At 37.4% G+C, this 19,338-nt stretch overlaps 2 protein-coding genes across 5 annotated transcripts in view; one reads left to right on the plus strand and one right to left on the minus strand.

Annotated features, from left to right (window-relative positions):
• INVS (inversin) overlaps positions 1-9,461 on the minus strand; it is a 271,870-nt gene extending 262,409 nt beyond the window's left edge. For 3 of the 4 annotated variants that reach the window (XM_074280074.1, XM_074280075.1, XM_074280072.1), the window contains exons 1-3: positions 9,324-9,461; positions 4,126-4,185; positions 1,714-1,843 (exon numbers count right to left, since the gene is read on the minus strand). In XM_074280074.1, coding sequence (XP_074136175.1) covers positions 1,714-1,822 — 109 coding nt within the window. In that variant the 5' untranslated portion in view covers positions 1,823-1,843; positions 4,126-4,185; positions 9,324-9,461. Of the gene's footprint in view, positions 1-1,713; positions 1,844-3,896; positions 4,004-4,125; positions 4,186-9,323 lie in introns of all 4 variants that reach the window. The other variant, XM_074280073.1, reaches the window with a different exon arrangement.
• A 21-nt stretch (positions 9,462-9,482) lies between these two features.
• ERP44 (endoplasmic reticulum protein 44) overlaps positions 9,483-19,338 on the plus strand; it is a 116,004-nt gene continuing 106,148 nt past the window's right edge. Inside the window, exon 1 of the mRNA XM_074280079.1 lies at positions 9,483-9,981. Coding sequence (XP_074136180.1) covers positions 9,925-9,981 — 57 coding nt within the window. The 5' untranslated portion in view covers positions 9,483-9,924. The remainder of the gene's footprint in view (positions 9,982-19,338) is intronic.

The following is a 19,338-nucleotide window of genomic DNA, read 5'->3' on the forward strand; positions in this document are numbered from 1 at the left end:
TTCCACTAATGATAAAGGCAACAAATCAAGGCTCAACAGATATACTTGCTGGCAAAAAAAGTATTTTTATAATTGGATATGGTAAATACTTTATGAGGTCTTTAATTTTAGGTCTCACTTAAACATATACTAATTATGCTAATAATAAACAATATAATGTGTCAACACCTTTTTTCTTTGACTCAAAACTTAAAATTTCTTTTTACTTTGAATTACTACAGAGCATAACAACAATTATTAAGCAAAAAAAGGGGATTAATAATTATGAACAGACATGATTTAAAAATCTCATTTACCACTTATCTCATTGAAACATTATGAAAATAAAAAAGTCTGAAAAGGATGATTGCTGAAGGTTAAATGATCATTATAACATTTGGATGTTTAATCTTTATTATAATGGTTTCATTTTTAACCAATAATATTACCTTTATGTAGCTCTTTCAGAATTGCTTAAGTACTTTTCTCACAACAATTTTGTGAAGTTGCAAATATTATTATTTCTATTTTAAGGATGAGGAAATGGAATCTCAAAGAGATATGTCCAAAGTCACAGTGCAGCTAAGAAATGTGACATTCATAACTCAAACCTAGATGAAATGCTCCTTCTACTAAACAATCCTGTTTTCCATTACCAGGGATTAAAAGTTAAAATAATCAGGGTATAATTATCAGGATTACTACATGATCTTGTGAAAGTAGTAATTATGTATTTTATTTTTTCTCTTTATTTTCTGGTTCATTTTGAGTGCTCTCTTATTTTCAAAATTGGAATACCTTAAAACTTAAGGCATATTACCATATCCAATAAGCTAGCTATATTCCCCAGTGACTGACTCACTTTCATAAGTACCTGCTACAAAAAACCAAAACCAAAAAAACCCTGATCTGAAAACAGGCTTGGGAAGGCTAGGAGATTGTTCACTGTGCCAGTGGAAAAGTCAAAGTTAAAACTCACATTCTTTAACTCTTAACTTCAGCATTGTTCACCACTCTATGCTGCCCAGTAGAATACAAACTACTGGAGAAAAGGGCCTATTTTATGTTGGTCTCTATGTCCAGTGACTAACATAGTGACTTAGATACAGTAGGTGCATAATAGTTAATGAATTGAATTTTTTAGCCACATTTCATCTAATCTATAATTTTGATTATTAGACCTTAATCCTTTATTTTTTATGCCTTTTAAAAATTTTCTTATTAAGAGCTTGTAAAGTGGTTCATAAGAGCAAGCATTTATTTAGCTCTGTAACATTTGTATAGTCATACCAAATGTTATTTATCCTCATAAATACCCTAGAAGATATTTGCTATAATGAGCCCCATTTAAAGATGAAGAACTTGAAGCAGAGATCAAGTGACTTAGCCAGATCACAAAGCGAATAAGTACGAGGCTGAATATAAACTCATAACTCTCATTTACTATTTTACTAACATTTCTCTTGCTTCATAATACTTTATTTTTAAAAGCACTTCTTGTTTATTTTAACTCATGAGTAGGTATTCATTCTATTTTCGTGTGGCTCTAATTTTCAGTGGCAATATTACACAAAAGATTATTTTAAAATAACCTGTTTTAGGTACCCTTCCTTTTTCATTGTGAAGACTTTGAATAAAATATGATTTTTAAAGAGGACAACTTCTATAAAATGAAAAATTCCTTAAAAATTCAAATTATTTTGTAAGTTTTCTGACTTTAAAAAGCATGCTTACCTGCTATCAGCTTTTGGAGAGAACTCTTATCTCCATTAACAGCAGCAGCGTGAACTTGGGATGCTAATGAGGAACCACTAAGAACCCAGCTCTCTGAAGAAGAGTTCATAGTTTTCTGAGCCTATGCAACCTGAATCGATAAAAGATAATTAATGCAATACAAAAGAGTTTCCCACACTCTTCTCCATCCATTCTTATCATGTCTATAAAATAGGTTATATGTAATAAGTCATCATAAGTCATTATTTTAGTTTTACAAAAAAAAAAAAAATCCTTTACTTTAAAAAAAAAATGCTCATACTAAAACATTCTTTCCCTACTTATAAAAGCTTACTTTGTTGGCATAGAGATTACATTGGACTTTTGAAAGATATGCAAATGCAGCATAAGCTTGGGCATAAAGTTTCAAACACAGTTTTGGTCAAATATCAAGTCTGATGTCCCAGAAAAATTTATCTAAGTATGCAGACATCCTTTATCAATAAGATGGTGGCTAAATAATTAATTCTTTAACTATGGCAACCCACAAAACAAAAAAGATAAATAAATTAAAAAGGATCTTGAATGTTGTGAAAGATAGTTGGGCAGAGGCAGTGGGAGAAGGCCCTACTGGAGTAATACTAGTAATCAGTTTTAGACCCTTAGAAATATTGGGGTATACAAAGAGTAACTGTACTTAGTGCTTTGTCTTAAAAATAATTAATTGACTTACTGATGAAAGAATTGAATTACAACAAACAAAACCAAAAGATAAAAAGAATTTGTAGTTAACAGAAAACTTAATGGTGTTCCTTGCAGAGGCAAATAAAGGAGTTCAAAGAGTTGGTTTAATTGTATGTCTAAAAACACTGAGAAATATTAATTTCATGGGCTACTTGGTATTCTTATCTTGCAGTGCTCATAATAAGCATAAACAAAAAGATGATCTATGAAGGTAATTGTAGCTAATGCACCAAAATCTATTAGAGCAGTTCTTAACATCTTGTTATGGATCCTTTAGGGAAGTCTGGTAAAGCCTCTAAACCCCTTCTAAGAATACTGTTGGCAAATACATATAAGCCATATCTATATGATCACAAAGAAATCATTTGATTAAAATATAATAGTCAAAATATTAACAAAAAACAAAAATCACAAATTCTTGGATCTTAGGTTAAGAGCTCCTGTTAGTAAATAACCAGAAAAATTCTATTGAGAACTTGGTAAGATACTCCAAGCAAAGTCAACATATACCTTTTATATGCAGTGACTTTAATGGGAGAGTGGTCATGGAGAAATTTTGTTAGCAAATATAGTTCAAGTTTCAGAAAAGGTAGAGGTCAAATACCTATAGAACACCCAGAAAACTATGCCTACACTTTTTTTCCAGAAGAAATCTAAGGCATTAAATATGATGAATATTGGGGGGAAAATTATATGTAGAAATTAACCAAATTTTAACAGATAGGAAACATCTGATTATTACTATGGGAGTCAGACTAGAATCAGCTGGGCTTAAATACCTTTCTTTTTGATGACCTGTTTGAAATTTACAATCAGAGGATCCTAGAGTTCTTGCATTTATAAAGGAATCCTGTATGCTTTTAAAGAATGTATGAAAGATTTTACTGCAAGAGTCATTAAGATTGTATTTTCATATTAGTAACAAAGGAACTACTGAATTTTGACTCAACATTTCAACTTTTTCTATTGAGTCAAATACAAATTTTTAAAATCAGCAAACAATGATTATAGAGAGAGATCTTTCATTCTTTGGGGCTTCCAGTTAAATCATGTGACTATAAAACCGTAGTCTTATGCAGAGAATCATTTGTGAAAACCTATTTATTTTCTAAATCAAAAAAACCCTGCCTCATATATGGGTATTGATTATTCTCACAAAGATTTGTATGGGGGCAGCTAGGTGGCGAAGTGGATAGAGCACTAGCCTTGAATTCAGGAGGACCTGAGTTCAAATCTGGTCTCAGACACTTAATGCTTCCTAGCTGTGTGACCCTGGGCAAGTCACTTAGATTTGTATGGCTGATATGTCAGTAATTATTGATGCTCTTTTAATTACCCTGAGTATTGTTATTTGTGATTTTCCCTTCCCTCCCTTTTTTGTCAGGGAAATAACAGTATTTCTTGAGATATTCAGTAAAAATAAATATACTAGTAACTCAAGACTTTAAAAACAGTATTACCTCCAGCAAGAATTTCTTTAGTGTGCATTTCTGGTCTATCTGCTTTTCCTCAGTTCTCTCATTGGTAAAATAATATGGCTGGATTTGATCCTTTCTAGCTCTAAATTCTAAGATTATTCAAAAGAAATTACCATAACAATTTATTCAAGAATAAGTATGATGAAAATTATTTAATGAATAGGATGAAAATTATTTAATATTCAGAAAACAACAGGAAGTTGAATGTTACCTTGAATGTTACCTAGGTACATGTGAGGCACTGCAGATGGACAATGAATGAGACTCAGAACTGAAATGAGAAGAGAGGGGTAGATTGAAATTTGGAAATTCAGCAATGGTTTTTAGATATTCCCAGTTAATTCTTTGCACCAAGGCCCAACTTAAAAATTTTTTTTTTTAAATTTATTTCATTAGCTCTCAATTACATATAAAAATTTTTAAGTAATCATTTAAAAATTTTTTTTGAATTCCAAATTTTTTCCTTTCTCCTGGCCCTCCCCCTTCTTTGAGAAGGCAAGCAGTTTGATTCTTATTATATATATGGGCTCAAGTAAAACATACATATTACAAGATCCATTTTTTAAGACAAAAACATTTTTCCCAATAATGTTATATTGTTACAAATATTGAATTCTATTGCAGGTGACTCAAAAGACAATGGAGTGACATATTAAAGATGCTGCAGTGTATTTTCAAGAAGACCTACAGGCAAGATGCAGTGAAAAAATGTCTGATTTCAGAAGAAAAAGTAGAGAGCACACTGTGTAAGTAAGTAGCATGGTGGATAAGAGTGATGGACTTGAAAGTCAGGAATACTTTAGTTTGAATCCACCCTCAGAGACTTCAGTAGCTTAGGTTCACTTAGTGAATCCAGATAAATCACTTAACTTCTCTGTTTCTTCATTTGTAAAATGGGGAGAAAAATAGTACCTACTTTTCCAGGGTTGTTGTGAAAAAATATAAATTAACAAATGTACAGCATTTCACAAACCTTGGAGCATTGTCTGATTGCTCATTATTAGGAGATTATTCACTTAGTGTAAAAGCTCAAGTATTCCATTGGTAACCATTAAATGCAAGATTCCTAATATATTTCCAATATGTTAGAAACACTCTTAGAAGAAGCCATGGAAGAAAACAGACTAGACTTTTTATAGGTTTAAAAAACATGAATGAGTTGTAAAATATATCACTGGTTCTATAGAATGCTCCTATCAATTAAATCAAGATTCATTTAGTAAAAAAAAATTTTCTCATCTCCTGACACTACACAGGAAAATGCAGTCAGTGTGTTCCATGCTTCACATAGCCTAGTATTATGCTGTTAACAAAGTTGTTGCCCATCTCCCATATCCATGGTTCAACTGCCTTTCAGACATCTTCAAATGGAAGTCCTCTAGACATCTTACATTCAATATGTCTCAAACAAAACTCATTTTTCCCTTTACATCTTCTTCTCTAACACTATCAAGGTCAGTCCTTCAGGTTGGCAATCTGGGAATCATTTTCCATTCCTCATTATTTCTCACCTTCCTCACCCAATCTGTTTTGCCAAGGCTTGTTGATTTTACCTTTGTGACATATATTAAATCCTCCCCAACTTTTCTCTTCTGCCATCACTCTAGTTTAGGCCCTCATTACCTCATGCCTGGACTACTGTAATTGCTTGCTAGTGGGTCTCCCTTCAAGTTCCTCTCTACTCCAATACATCCCTTAAATGATTTTTCCAAAGCGCAAGTGCAAGTTACTGATGAAATCCTAGGTCACTAAGTAGGGTTGGCAGGGACAGCCTCAAGTAATGATAAGATTATTCTCTTGAGGAAAAGTAAGGAAGGGCACTGATGGAGACCAGTCTCAATCATCCATTACAGTCTGACCCCACTGTGAAGATCAGGGGTAAACCTACTTTACTGTATCTAACCAGAAAGCCAAATTATGTCAAACCCCTGAGGTTAAATTTCCCCCCAAAATCTGTCCATGGTCCACATCATCTTTGCTGAATCCCTTCAGGTTAGCCTGCCATGGGTTCTGCCTTGTGGTGACTTTCTTTCCATTTCTCCTCCTCCATGCCTCATGGTATCTTTCTCCTTCTTATGGCTAATAATCTTTTAGTATGATAAATTCCTTTGTGGAGTTAGCCTGCTATTCAATGGCATACTTACCTCATGATATATTCCCTTTTTCCTGGTTAACTATGAGTTCCCCTAGGGAATTTGCCCTTTCCTTGCTAACTATATGCTATCTGGATACTCTTTTCATATATACCATTCCTGGTGTCTACTGTATCTCTTTGTCTATAATCTCTTCTCATAAATAAACCTACATTTTGCTAAAGAGAATGGCCATTGTCAACTTTTCACATGACCAAACCTCAATATTTGGTGCCAATTGTTGCTCTCCTATATGTCATCATTTGGTACTGAACCTCAAACACATCATTACTACCTCCTAATCAGTGAACCTCATGGCTCCTGAATCCCCTTCAGAAGCAAATACAAAATGCTCTATTTGACATTCAAAGTTCTTCATAACCTAGCCCTCTTTTACCTTTCCAGTCTTCTTATACCTTACTCCCCAACCCATACTCTTCAATTCAGTGACACTGACCTCTTGGCTGTAAAAGAGCTCATGAACAAGACTCACCATCTCTCAGCTCTGGGCATTTTTTGGGCTGTCCCCATGTCTTCCTTCATTTTCATTACTGATTTTCCTGGTTTTAAGTCCAACTAAAATCCTATCTTTTATTGGAAGCCTTTTCCAATCCCTATTAAATCCAGTGACTTCCTTCTATTAATTGTTTCCTATTATCTTACATTTAGGGTTTTTTCTTTTGGTATTATTTGTTTGCATGATGTTTCCTCTATTAGATTATAAGCTTCTTGAGGTTAGGGAACGTAGTTTATTTATTTTGGGGGTTTCTTCTGCACCTAAAGTGTTTGGTACATAGGAGGTACTTAAATGCTTACTGACTGATTGATTAATGATTAGAACTGTCTAGCAATGAAATGGAATTCTTCATGAGGTAATAACTTCTACTACGCTGGAAATCTTTAAGAAAAGTCCAGAGCAGATGATAGTTTCAGATAGGGGTGGACAAAATATAGCAATAACAAATACTTCACATTTATTATAGCACTTTAAGATTTATAAAGCACTTTTTTTAAAGATAGCTGATTCAAATATTATGCTCATTTTAAAAATGGTATATATGAAGGTGTGTAATCATCTGTCTCAAGGACATAATACTACTAGAATTATGATTTTTAAACCAGGGTTATTGAATTTAAAACCAGTGCTACTTGCACTGTACTACTTTGCCTTATCTCTCAAATCCTTGGCAACTTTGAAATTAATTTCTGAGTTAAAATTTAGAAAGGTATTAAATTCGCCATATTAGAGCTTTTAGGTTAAACATTTTTCTTTTCTTTTCTAGCTATACCAAAGAAAAACACACATTTTGAGATATTAGATTATTTATGTTCTCTAGGAAACCATAATTTGGCATCAAAAGTGATTCAGTATGAGAAATGTGACTTTACTAGATTAGCATAATCATATTGTGTCTTCAATTATATTCTACTATTTAGGTAGGTAGTGTAACAAATTAGGATGGGAAAGTTTATTATTGTATCAATGTAACTACATTGATTCAAATTGCAGAAAAAACTAAAAATCTTCCTCCTCTAATGATCCCTACTGCCGACTTCCCTGTTTCGGCTAATAGCATCAGCCACCCAGGATGACAATTTGTCATTATTGATTCTTTTCTTTCCCTTGCCTTTCATACCCAATTAGTTGCAAAGAACTAGTGAGTCTATTCTATAATATCTTTTGCATGTTCCTTTTTTCTAATACTTCTATAACCACCCTGGCTCAAATGTTTCTCAACTGGTTTATTGTAAAAGCTTCTAGAGAGAGGGTATATCAAAGAATTCCAATTTAGTCTCCAATCTACCCATGGCCTATCAATTCCAGTATAAATTTCTGTTCCTAACATTCAAGGTCCTTCACAATCTGGATCCAATTATGCCTTACTTCAAACTATTCCTCTTTTAATTCTCTACATTCTAGCCTTCCTACATTACTGACCATTTTTCTCCCATCTCTATGCTTACAATAGATTTCCTTTTCCTACTCCCCCAGGCCTGTCAATTTCTGAAGTACTTCTCTTTAAATTCTAATTGAAATACTGCTTTCTTCACAAAACCTTACTTGTTATTTCTCAATATAGTGATTTTTCATTGTACTTTACCTGGATGGTCCTTTTAACCCTTATCACAATAAACCAGAACTCTCATTTTATCGTAAACTTCTTGAGCTCAAGTACATGTCATACCTTTGTATTCCTAGCACTAAGTACAGTGCTTTGCACATAGTAGGTTCTAATTATATATTTATTGGGAACTTAATTGAATTTTCTTTGAAGACAGAAAATCTAAATTAATGAACCAGTTTTCAATTGGTCAATTTTTACCTTGCACTACTTCTTTAGAGATTATTCTTCTAATCCAAAAAAAAAACCAAAAAAACAAACCATTTATCAGCCTGTCTTAGGTCAGGCTGACTGGTCACAAATTAGTGTTCAGTATAAGAATCAAAAAAATGCCATTACCACTGGAAGCACGAGCACTACAAGCTCGGAGACTCAAGGTTTGGCAGAGCTGCAAGACAAATCTCTTCAGTCAATCTGGATCGTGTTACTCCTTGTCAGTGACAAGGATTACTGGATCAATCTCAGCTCTAAAGAGGATGTCTCCCTAAAGACGGTAAAGGCCAGGCCTTCCTGCTCCCAGTGTCATGACCCTAAAAGCTGGGTTTGACGCGCAAAGGTCCCAGAAAGATCTCTAAGAACTTTCTTCGGACTTCGGGCTTACCAGTTGCACCCATACTGGAAAGAACCGTGTTATGTAAGGTGACTACGTAAGATAAACACGAGTCATATACTAAGCCTCACGTGTTAAGTGCTAGGCAGAGTGGGCCGGTATCCTCAGTGGCAGGACCACTCAGAGTTGATTCACATTCGCTGCCTGCGCTATCTTCCACTTCCTCCCTCCTCCTTCCTACAGTTAGTTTGACCAAAACTGGGTATTGTTCCGCATAAGCCGAAGGATGTGCCCTTCAGTGAATGTTTATGAAGCATTACTAGGTAGCGCCACAGTCCAAGAGTTGGGGATACAAACAAAAGGTCAAAGATAGTTCCTGCCCCCGTGGACTTGCAGTCCCCGCAGGAAGGTGGAGCTCTGGGCACTTCCCCCACTCCTCTAGCCAAGAGAGATAGATCGGCGCTAACCGCCCCTCCAGGAGGGTGGGTGGGTAGGTGGGTGTTTCCTAATTTGGGACCCCTAGAAATGAAGCACAGAAAAGTTAAGGAAAGCCCCGAGTAGCCCTCCAGTTGATTTCCAGTCCTCCGAGCCTCCCCCGACTCACCCTCACTGCACTGACATCCCACGGGCAGTTCCTCCGAAGTAGGGAAAAAAAATCCCTAAACCTCCGAGCCCCAGAGGAATACTTCCGCTCAGAAGCCGCGGGTCTCCGTAGAGTTTGGGAAAGAGGGGCGTTAACGGGATACCCCCTAACTGCTTTCCCAGTGCATTCTGGGAATTGTAGTCGTGGTTCAGTCAGTCAGACGCTCTTTCATAAACGTCTCCTTTCCCATCCCAAACTGCTACGCCGCAAAGTGGGGATAAGGGGGAGGGGGGAGAGCCGGGAGGGCCGGAGGGGGTGTGGAATCAGCCCGCGCTGCTTATTGGGAAACCGAGTTCTCAGCTCTGTTACGGACGCGTAAGGCTTCGGGACTACAGTTCCCGGCGTGCTTTGGTGTGGCCAAGACCTGGAAGTAAGGGCGTGCGGGCCCTCTCTGGAAGTTGCCCCGGGTGTTAGTTGCTGGAGCCCCGGGTCGAGAGGACGAGGCGCTGCAGTCGCCCGAAGAGCAGCTGCCGCCGCCGCCGCCGCTCCACTACCTCCTCCTCTTCCTCCCGGAGCTTGGCCACCTCCTCCGCCTCTCCCTGCCCAAGACCCCTTCGCTACAATGAAAGCTGCCATCTTCTTGCCCTCCCCCGACCTCCGATGCTCCCTGCTGCTTTTGGTGAGTGGCTGACATTTCCCTCCTCCTCCCGCCGCTGACTGGGCCGGGGGCTGCAAGGAGTCGCGACTCCGCGGGAGACGCCGCTTCCTGAGCCTCCGGAGGGAAGCCGGCCCGGACCCGCCCCCGCCGGCTCCCCACGCTGCCTCCCTCCCTGGTCAGGGTCTCGCTCCCCCGCGGCCTGCTCCCTCCCGCTGGGCTGGACCGTCCAGGGAGGATGGGGTGGGCCGGGATTGGGGGCCGAGGAGTCAGGGGCCAAACTGGGAGAGAGAAGGAGGCCTGATCACGGAACCCTGGGATGGGAGGGAATCCCCAGGCAGTCCGGGCGCCGGTATCTCTGGGGTAATGGGCGCGCGACTTCTGCAGAGAAGGAAAGCTGAGGTCTGAAGTCTGAATGAAACACTGCAGGCCGCCCCCTCCCCTCCCCTGGACCTGGGGGCGGGGTGGGCAGACTTGGAGGCCCCCTCTGTGCAGCCTCGGAGGCGGGGAAGCGGGGCTCGAGGTCGGGGGGCGTGGTCTTGCTCCTGCGTAGACAGGGTGGGGGTGCTAGGGAAAGGTCAGTCCGGGGAGGCCGGTGGGGAAGCCCCCGGGGTGTGAAGCTGACAGGTGCGGCGGCCAGTTCCCTCTCAACCCCTTAAACCTTGCCTCTTTGGTGGATCCCTCTGTTGTGGCTACATGTGATTGGCTGGAAACACGGAACTTGTGTGGCTGACACTCCGCTGGTGGGGGGGGGGAGGGGGAGAACACGGACGCGGTGGCGGTGCATTCCTAGACTGCTTGCTTGAACCTTCAATCCCACTTTTCTTTCTACCTCGGGCATGGACCTGGCTCGGGGAAATGAACCAGGTCTTCATTCACCTATTCACCCTGCCTTTGGATCTGCTGGGACACCCAGAATTTTTCATTCTTCTCCGAATCCCGTTGTGTTGAAGACCTTCCCTTATTAATCCATATCTCCAAACACACCTTTAGTATGGTGACACCCTAGGTGACCTATCCTAGACAAGTTTAACTTTGGAAAAGGGCCCAAGTTTGCCCGGCCTTTTGTGACAGTGGAGAGGTAGACTGTGGTTATCTACCAGAATGCTGAGTTAGAAAGTATTTTAGCCTTAAGGGAATTGTAAAATGTTGAAAAGGTTTGAAAGGGACCCTAGAGAACATCTTGCCTGTCTTTTTCATTTTTGCAGATGAGGAAATGGAGCTGAAGTTAAAGAACTTAATTTAGACTACAGTGACTATTTGCTAAGATTAGAATATTATTTCAATTCAACAGGATGAGACCAGGTCATTCATCTCCCTCTTTTTGCAGACGAGGAATTGAGCTGAATGAGAAGTTAAAGGACTACCCAGTATTTTATAGGGAGCCACTTGAGAAACACCAATTCAGTTCAGCTAACATTAAGCAGCCATCAGGTGTAAGCAATTATGCTGGTTCTGTTACAGTGTACTAAGTTTTGGTATTGTTTATGTTTGAAAAGTTTTTTAAAAGGCAAAAAAATAGTTTATAAGAGATCTCCAGTTGGAATAATCCAGCTTAGTGTGGGTGAGATTCTCTCTGGACTTCCCTGTTACCCAGGTAAAAATTCCCCTCTAGGACTTAGGATATTAGTGGCTAAAGAGTTTGACTTTTTAAAAGGAAAAGTATTATAAAAATTCAAACATGTTATCAAAACAGTGTAAACATGAAGGTTGTGTAAAATATAATTGATAATTAAATAAAACGGAGGAAACATTCATTGCTCTTCCTGAGACAGAAACATTGCTGAGTCCCTGTGGAAGGAAATAATTTTAATATTGAAGACTTCTTAAAAGACCTATCTGTTGTATTAGTGATTAATGGAAGAGGAAGTTTCCCTACCAGGAGTGAAAACACAAGCCCCATGTCTGACACATGAGACCAGTCTCCTCATTTTGTATGTGGAAAACTGATGTGAGGAAACTGATGCTGCAGGAGGTTAAATTGCTCAAGGTCACAAATATGAAAAGTCTGAAACAGATTTTGAACCCAGGTCTCCTGACTTTTGTTTTTCTTTTTTCTTTTTTTTCCCACTGTATCAAACTGCTTTATATAAACATAAATGTAGTTTGCATAGATAGACCCTTGTTCCAAATTGATATTACTTGATGACATATTAACTTTAGCCACTAATCATTATAAATTTATTTTTGAGAAGCCACAATAGATCCATAGTGATATGTGATTGGTGACAAGTAGAAGATAAATTCTTTAACTTCTCTAGACTGCTTCTGTCCCGGGTATTCTGGTCTTGAGGTGGTCTGGCAATAATATCTTTTATATAAAAAAGATACTTCTCAAATGAAAATATTACAAAATATGAAAAATACTGAACAGGAAAACTACTGTACAACAGGTATAGTTGCTTAGAAGGTTTTATCTTCTTGTTTAGACCATGGCAACTTGACAGACCTCTTAAAGAAGATTGAGAAAAGATTGAGCCTCAACATTTCAGGAAAGGAACATGGGATCGCCTACTTCAAACCATAAATGAACAACTTTTTTTTTTTTTTTTTTTGCTAAGGCAATTGGGATTAAGTGACTTGTCCAGGGTCACACAGCCAGGAAGTGTTAAGTGTCGGAGGCCACATTTGAAACGAAGGTCTTCCTGACTTTAGGGTTGGTGCACTGTACCATCTAGCTGCCCTTGCAATAACATTCTTTAAAAATCCTTATGTAGTCTCTGCTAGAGGACTTCTGATGAGGGGAATTCCCTATTTCCTAAATCCTCTTTCACTTTTAAAAATTCTACTTATTAAGAAATTTTCTCTTTATTAAGTTTTGGAAAGTTTGTAGCAATTAGAAATTTGTTTCTTTGTGACTTCTATACATTGTTCCTGTTTGTTCTGTCTTGTACCAAATAAAGGAAATTCTTCCTCTGTATTTCAGCCCTTAAACCATTTAATTAAAAAATGTAGGATGTCTCCTTCTTTTCACCTCTTCTCACCCCACATTTTTGTTATCCAGTAAAAAATTATCTTTAGTTCATTTGTTATGGTGTCAAGTCTTCTTGTCATCCTGGTCATTCTTTTCTAAATTTGTTCCATTTTTTTTCAAGATTCTTCTTCATATATATTCCTTAGAACAGAGTATAGTGCTTTCTTCTATTGTGGTTTGACCAAAACTGAGAACCTGGGACTCTTACCTTCTTTTTTCTGAACATTGTCCAATTCATTTCAACAAACTTTTTTAGGTCTCTGTTTTGTGCAAGTTACATGGAGCCCATTCCATGCTAGGGACACAAGAACAAAAATGAAACCATCCCCTTTCCTATGGTGAGAGGTGGGTAAGAATGCACTATGTACAGTGATGAGAAAATACAAGAAAATTGTAAAAGGGAAAGCATTAATAATTGGGTACATCAGCAAAGGATTTAGGACACGGATTCTTAACCTTTTTTGTGTTGTAGTTCCTGTTGGCAGTTTAATGAAGTTTGTTGATTCCCTTCTCAGAATGATATTTTTAAAAGGATAAAATAAAATATTCAGGATTACAAGGGACACCAATTATATGGAAGTATAGTTATCTAAATGTAAAAAAAAAAAAATCATATATCTCAGGTTAAGAACCCCTACTTTCAGAGAAGGTAAAGCCTGAGCGAAGTATAAAAGGAAGCTAAGGATTCTGAGAAAGGGAGCATTTCAGGCATGAAGGACAGCTTGTGGAAATACAAAATGCATGGAAAGAGAAAACCTTGGAAAGCACAAATACATGAAAGTGGGAAAAAGTATATTGAAGTCAGAGATCAGATAATACTCCACTGTGCCTAGATTTTACAGTATATGAGAGGGAGATAAAGTGAGATAAAGCTGGAAAAGGAGTTTGGCTGATACCAGGCAGTTTAGGACCCTAAACAACTTAAGGGGTTTGTATTGTATTTTATCCTGGTGATAATAGGGGGGCTATTGAAAACTTTTGAGACGGATATGGCATGCCCAGACCTTTTCCTTGGGATTTTTTTCCCCCCCATAATTGTAGAAAATGGTTTGGAATAGAGTCTAGGCTGGTAGATAGATCAGTTAGGAGACCTTTTTACAATATTCTAGATGAGAGGTAGGATCTGGGAAGTAAAATATGGGAAATAAAATGAAATAAAATCAACAAGAGATGGCAATTGATTGTTTGTGAGAAATGAGGGAGAAGGCATCACTTGAGTTAGGAACTTAGGTGACTGGTGGGGTATGGGTAAGTTTAGAGGAGAAAGCAAGGTTTAGGGGAAAAGAATATGAGTTCCATGTGGAACATCTTAACTTTGAGATGGTAATGGTATGTCTTATAAAGATATCCAGGAAATAGTGATGCGGGGCTGTAATTCAGAAGAGAGAGTAATACTAGATAATGTTCTAACATTAATTTTAGTCATTTTTGTAGAGATAACTGAATGTATTGGTACAGATGACTATGCTAACTGGGAAGAGATTATAGAAAGAAGTTTGGATACTTGAGAGATACCCTTCCTTTGATTGGGATTACTAGAAAAAATGGAAGTAGAGATGAATGAAAAAATAGGAGAAATCACTGTCACAGAAGTGGGGGAAGACTTGGCGAGACAGGAAAAAGAGATGGTCATCAATTATCAAAAGTTAAATGGAGATTGTTGTTGCTGTTGTTTGTTTTTCTTTTTCAGAGGATCATAAAATCAGAGAGGTTGAAACTATGACATGCAAGTGAATTGGATTGAAGTGAGGGAGGACTGGGCTAGGTCACTTGCCTCACTTTCCTCTCTAGAGCCATCTGGCTGCAGAGGCCAGATATAGATCAGGATGACTGGAGATGGCCCTGGATGCAGTGGGAGACCTTGGCTTTTTTAAGCTGAAGTCTTCAACAGTTTTTAGTTTGACTGAGGCTATATCCTTTCAATGATTTAAGTCTGGGTAGCTGTTGAAACAAAGAATCTCCTCTTTTACCTTAAGTCCAATAATAATAATAAATCTGGGAGGGGAAAGAGCTTCAGGGTTTCTGGCCAGAGAAGAAATGACTGCTATTTTCATTGGATCTGAATCAGTCTGGACCCAACAATAACCAAATAAATTATTGATTGATTTTGGTTTAAGGCAGTGGTCCCCAAACTTTTTAAATAGGGAGCCAGTTCATTGTCTCTCAGACTGTGAGAGGGCCGGACTGTAGTAAAAACAAAAGCTCACACTCTGTTTCTGCCCCTCAGCCCATTTGCCATAACCTGGCAGGGCGCATAACCGTCCTCAGCCCTCCACATCTGGCCAGAGGGCCTTTGAGAACCCCTGGTTTAAGATGTGGTCCTTAAGAAAAATCTAGCCAGTAAACCCCAAAATATTGGGAGAATTCAGTGGGAATAGACCATCCTTTCTAGGAACTTGGTTAGGTATTCTGCCCTAAATTTTCTGTTGACCTCCAATTCATATTTCCAAATGCCTTTTAGATATCTTAAATTAGATGTGTAGTAGATATCTTAATATGTCCAAAATAGAATTTATTGTCTTTCTTCCTAAACCCTTTTCCTCATTCCCCATCATATTTATTGCTGTCAAAGGCAACACATCCTCCCAATTCCTCAGGCTTGAAATCTAGGAGTCATACAACATTCCTTAATATTTCTCACCTCATATATTCAAGTTGTTGCCAAGACCTGCCTATTTCACCTTTGCAACATCTCTCTAATATTCTTCCATAGCTCCCCATCACTTCAGCATTAAGTGTAAAATGTTTTGACATTCAAAGCCCTTTGTAGTCTAATCCCTTCTTACCTTTCCAGTCTTCTAATATCTTACTCCTTACCATACTCTTTGTCTTCATTTCAGTGATACTGGCCTTCTGGCTGTTTCATGAACAAGACACATCTTCTCAGCATTTTTCTGGCTGTCCCCCTTTCCGGGAAGTTCTCCCTCCACCGTTTTCACTACTCATTTCCTTGGCTTTCTTTAAATCCCAGTAAAATCCCATCTTTCACAGGAAGCCTTCCCCAATCTTTCTTAATTCCAGTGACTTCCCTGTATTAATTATTTTCTATTTATCCCATGTAACTTGCTCTGTGTGTATGTGTGATCGAAATACACTATTGAAATGATAAGATAAATAGGTAGATGAGAGATAGATTATTTGATTGCATGTTGACTTCCCCCATCAGATTATTGTATGCTCCTTGAAGCCAAGGACTGTCTTTTGCTGTGTGAGAGTGTGTGTGTGTGTGTGTGTGTGTGTGTGTGTGTGTGTGTGTGTGTGTGTGTGTGTGTGTGTGTGTGTGTGGTTTAGCACAGTATTTGACACAAAATAGTACTTTAATAGATGAAAGTAGGGAGTAGGAGAAATATAGAATCTGAATTAGGCCTTTATTTTCTCTATATTAAAGTAAGAAAGCAAGGTGGGGTTTTTGCCCCTTGAAAGAGAAAGAGGAATAGTTTAGGGAATGGAGTAAAGAAGTTTGGAAAACTTGTGTATTAATTTTTTAAAAAATTTGACCTGTTGTACTCTTGGTTCATTGAATTTACAGTCCGTTACAATGTGCCAGTATTTTTCACATGAACTATTATCCAGTCATATTTCTCCATCCTGTGTTTTGTTCTTGAATTGCCAAATCTAGAGTAAGGATTCATATTGATACTTTAAAAAATTTTATTACTCTTTTAGATTTGGTTTATTTTAAATTCTGGGAAGGATTTTGACTATTGAAATTTTTTTTTTTTTAATTCAGTGTTAATTATCTCTTTCAGTTTTTTTCAGTCAGCTGTAAACTTGAAGAATATCCTATCTCTATCTACCTAAGTCATTCATAGAAATGTTGACTAGAACAGGACCAAGGGCAGATCCTTGTGGCATTCTTCTAGAGACCTTGCTTCAGATTGACATCTATCCATTGATCATTCATTATTCTGGTGGTATGCTTGTTTATTTAATCGGTCTCCTATTTACAAAATTGTACTATCCTAGTATTTATTATCTAATCTTATCTACAAATGATAGATTTTATCAGTAAATTTAAAAATCTGCAATAAAGTTAACGAGTGTAAGCCAGCCTCGTTTTTCACTAAATATTCACTAAGGAAATTGAGCTTTGTAATAATAAAGTTGTTTTCTATTCAACCAACAGGCAGTTAAATACTTAACTTTTGAGTGAAACATTGTGCTAGGCTGGTACAAGGTACAAGACTGGTTTCTGCTTTCCAGGAGCTCAGAATCTCATTTGGAATATAAGGCATAGATGAAAATATGAGAAATGTGTCTCAGGTTTAGATAATACATACCATTGAAATATAGGGAAAGAAGAGAGAGTACAGTGCAATAAATCACTGGGCTTAAAGCTAAAAAAAAAAAAAAAAACAAAAACCACTTAGCATTTATGTTTCTGTTTTGCCATTTACTAGCTCTATGACTTCTGGTCAAGTCACTTTATCTTTGTTGGTCTGAGTTTCTTTGTGAAGTGAGGACATTTAGCTAGATGATCTCCAGTTAGTTCATTGTTATGTGTTTTAGAGTTGGGGTGGGGAGCAGGGAACAGGGTTATTAATGAGAAAGATGAGTTTCATTATGGTCATATTAAGTTTGAGATGCCAAAGAGATATGCAGAGAGAGGTACCTGGGATGACATTAAGGAATAGAATTCCTGGATTTTACTCCAAATGTAGTCAATAAAATCAAGGACTGAAATGGGGAAGTTGAACTGGGATTAGAAAGGTGACTAAAATGTGAATAGGCAAAGAAGGAGCATGAGAAGATTTTTAAAAGAGGAGTTAAAGGAACAAAAGAATGAGAATGTGAGTGAGTTCTATTAGGGATAGTGAGTAGTTAAACTTAGATAAAACTGAACCTTTATGTTGTGGGGAAATAAAAATTAGGTGGTTAGAGTCATACTGTGTAAGTCTCTTGAATCCTAAGCTTAACAGTTAGGTCTTGATTCAGTAGGCTTTGGTAATCCACTGAAAGCTCCTCAGCAGGATAATGATGGGATAAAAGTGATGGGATAAAAGATTAGAAAATTATCTTGATAGATGTGTGCAAGGACCTTTGGAGAGATGTGAGGATGGCACAGTGAATGTTGAAAGAAGAAAGGCATGTCATGTAACTGGAGTCTTGGAGCCTGAAGGATAAATGAGCTTGGGCTAAGTGAAGACTAGTATGAAATATGACTTTAAAGTTATTTTATATTGAAGAGAGGGTAGGTTGTGTATCCTATGCAGATTATTTTAACTTGGACTCCAGAATGTTTTACAATATATGTTATCACTAAGGTATAGAGCAAATTATTCAGAATTTGTCATTGATTTACATCCCATCTACTTACTCTCCTTTGGAACTTTTCTTTCAATCTCCCCTTTGTTGGTTCCTTCTAATCTGTGTGCAGACATGCTCAGGTGTCTTTTGTTCAAAACACACTTTCTCTTGTCTATTCTCCATGGGTTATGTAGGCCTTGCTCTTGGAAAGTATTAACTTTGAGACATTATAGGATCAGAAGTTTAAAGCAGAAGGGACCTTACATGTCCTCTGGTTTAACGTTCGCATTTTGTAGAGTAGAAATCGGCAGATCTAGAACAGTTGTGGTATCTTTGCATAATTCTTTCCCAAGATTATATACCATTATAAGTTTGTGTTTATTTGCTTTGTTAAAACAAAATTTAAGTATTAAAAAATTGCTTAATTTCTCAGTTTGTGAAAATTAGATTTTAAAATAATTAAAATGAACATTTGTAAAAGTACTTTATGTTCTCAGCAAATGCTATTGTAGAAGTTAATGAGGCATTATCTGTCATTCTGTGGAAGTACAGAGTGGGATGAAAAATACTTTCTTGGCACACTTTTAAGGACGACAAAGTCTTATGCTTTCTGTAGTGATGAGATGAGGTCATATTGGACAAATAATTTTATCTTTCTGGGTTATAGTTTCTTCATTTGTAAAATGAGAGGTGACTTTAGATGATTAGACATTTTACATCTCTGCGACTCTGTGATGGTAGTCTCATTTCTCTATTTATTCACAGCTAAATTTCTTAGGGAAGAAAAATTTACTTATATTTAGTGGTCCCACTTCCTTTTCAGGTATCCCTTATAACTCTTTGCAATTTGAAATCTGAGTTTTTTCTTCCTCTCTTATTTTTCCTTCTCAATCTCCTCTATTTTTTCTCTTCCTGATTCTGACTTTCTCCAAGGTTTTATCCTTAGCCTTCTTTTCCTTTCTGACATTATTTATTCTCATAGTTTCAATTTTTCCAAATTTCTCCCTCCAAAGTTTATTCCTCTCCTTATCATTAGGTCTATCTTCTATCTAGGCTTCTATCTCTAATTACAAGCTATGGATATCCCATTTATAGCTCAAACTTAAGGTATCTAAAATAGTTTTGTCATTTCTCCAGAATAGGCTTTTTCTTCAAAATTT

This window comes from Sminthopsis crassicaudata, chromosome 1 (assembly GCF_048593235.1).
Source record: "Sminthopsis crassicaudata isolate SCR6 chromosome 1, ASM4859323v1, whole genome shotgun sequence".
Taxonomy (NCBI): domain Eukaryota; kingdom Metazoa; phylum Chordata; class Mammalia; order Dasyuromorphia; family Dasyuridae; genus Sminthopsis; species Sminthopsis crassicaudata.